The sequence below is a fragment of the Malaclemys terrapin genome, chromosome 1 (genome assembly GCF_027887155.1).
Source record: "Malaclemys terrapin pileata isolate rMalTer1 chromosome 1, rMalTer1.hap1, whole genome shotgun sequence".
In the NCBI taxonomy this organism is placed as follows: Eukaryota; Metazoa; Chordata; order Testudines; family Emydidae; genus Malaclemys; species Malaclemys terrapin.
In genome coordinates, this window is record NC_071505.1 from 353558839 (window position 1) to 353560909 (window position 2071).

Sequence of the window (2071 nt, forward strand, 5' to 3'; positions counted from 1 at the left end):
GATTTATGCCTTCTATCTAATAAATTCTTCTTAAAGAACTCCCAATTTTCATTCACATTTTTCTGTCTAAATTTTCCCTCCTAATCAATTTTGCTGATAATTTGCCTCAGCTTGCTGGAGTTAACCCTTTTGAAGCACAAAGTGTCTCATAAACCCCTTATATATCAGCTGTATCCTTTATGGACACTGGGTGACCAAAACTGATCGCATGTCCAGAGCAGGTGATTCTCCATCCCATTCCTTATGTATCCCAAGATTGTTTTTGTCTTGGCCCACATTGCAAATGAGCAGGTGTTTCCATGGAACTGCTCTAAATGACACTCTGGTCTTTTCCCTGAGGTCTATTCTAGTTGGGATGTTTTCACCAGCACATGTCTTGGCAAAGGTTTGCTTTTGGTCTACACTCAGACTTTGAGCCACCAGGTGAGTGTGCAACTCCCTACAGCATGCACCTTCTAGCCTGGCTCTAATTGCATTAAGGAACAATAATGCATAACCAGTATCCACACTAATATTTTTCCGGCTGGTGCCTATTAATATTTCCCACATCACGACATTATTGACATATGGAGTAATATAAAATATGGAATTAGCATTAATAGGGTCATTTGTTCATAATACATTTCTCTGAATAATAAAAATGTTATTTTTCAGTGTGTGAAGAGCAACCAATCTGCCTCAACCATGAGAACACACTCCAGTAGTGCACGTAGTTTCTCATATTAACATTATCTCTCCATCTAGGCATTTGTATTGTGACCATCTCCCTTGACTTTGGGCACATACAGGAATTCAGTGAAACATAGGGTACATGCGGAGACACAGTTCTGCCTCAGAGTTCAACACTTTCTACTTTACACCATGTCAGATTCCAACACAACTGACTTCACCAACCCCTCCATCTTCATCCTGCTGGGCATTCCTGGCCTGGAGGCAGCCCACGTCTGGATCTCCATCCCCTTCTGCATCATGTACGCCATAGCCATCCTGGGTAACTTCACTATCCTGTTCATTGTGAAGATGGAGAAGAGCCTCCATGGGCCCATGTACTATTTCCTCTGCATGCTGGCCGTCACCGACTTGGTCATATCTACGTCCATCCTGCCCAAAATGCTGAGCATCTTCTGGTTCAATTCCAGGGAGATAAATTTCAGTGCCTGCCTCACCCAGTTGTATGTCTTTCACTGCTTCTCAGGGATGGAGTCTGGGATCTTTGTGGCCATGGCTTTTGATCGCTATGTGGCCATCTGTGATCCCCTGAGACATGCAACCACTCTGACAAACCCGGTGGTGGCTAACATTGGCCTGGCCTTAGTGCTGCGCGGCGGCATATTCGTATTGCCCTATCCCCTCTTGTTGAGGCAGTGGCCATATTGCAGAACCAACGTCATCCCTCAGCCGTACTGCGCCCACATGGCCATGGTGAAGCTGGCCTGCGCCGACATCCGTGTCAGTAGTTACTACGGACTCTTTGTTCAGTTCTGTGTGATGGGTCTGGATGTGATTTTTATTGTCATGTCCTATATCCAGATCCTCAGGGTCATCTTCAGCCTCCCCACAAAGGACGCCCGGCTCAAGGCTTTTGGGACTTGCACCTCACACCTCTGTTCCATCTTAGTCTTTTACATCCCAAGTCTCTTCTTCTCTCTCACTTACCGATTTCACCAGAATGTTCCCCTGCATTTCCACGTTCTCATTACCAATGTATACATCTTGATGCCCCCCACGCTAAACCCCATCATCTATGGCGTGAGGACCAAACAAATCCGGGACAGGCTGCTCCGGCTCTTTACTCATAAAGGCACCTAAAGTTTTCTCCTGATCCCCTGATTCTCTGACCGAGTCCGTAAAGAGCTATCTGATGACATGGTGCTTGGCCTCTTCTCTGAATTACTGACTGGGCAGTCAGAGAGACATTAAACCCTTTCCTGTCCTTACTGTGCATTGTCAGGTGGGGAATCGGTCTGGGTACAACTCATTAAGTCATAGGGTTTCCACCTTTCTAATTTCTGGTAACTGGTCCCCTGAGGGTCCTGTGCCCTCTCTTACTATTCCCTCAAGGCTCTGCCTC

At 46.2% G+C, this 2071-nt stretch overlaps 1 protein-coding gene across 1 annotated transcript; it reads left to right on the top strand.

Annotated features, from left to right (window-relative positions):
• Nucleotides 1-831: 831 nt before the first annotated feature.
• LOC128833738 (olfactory receptor 52M1-like) lies at nt 832-1809 on the top strand. Its single transcript, XM_054021842.1, has one exon. It carries the CDS (start codon nt 862-864, stop codon nt 1807-1809), a length of 948 nt encoding a protein of 315 aa, XP_053877817.1. The 5' UTR covers nt 832-861.
• The last annotated feature ends 262 nt before the right edge of the window (nt 1810-2071 follow it).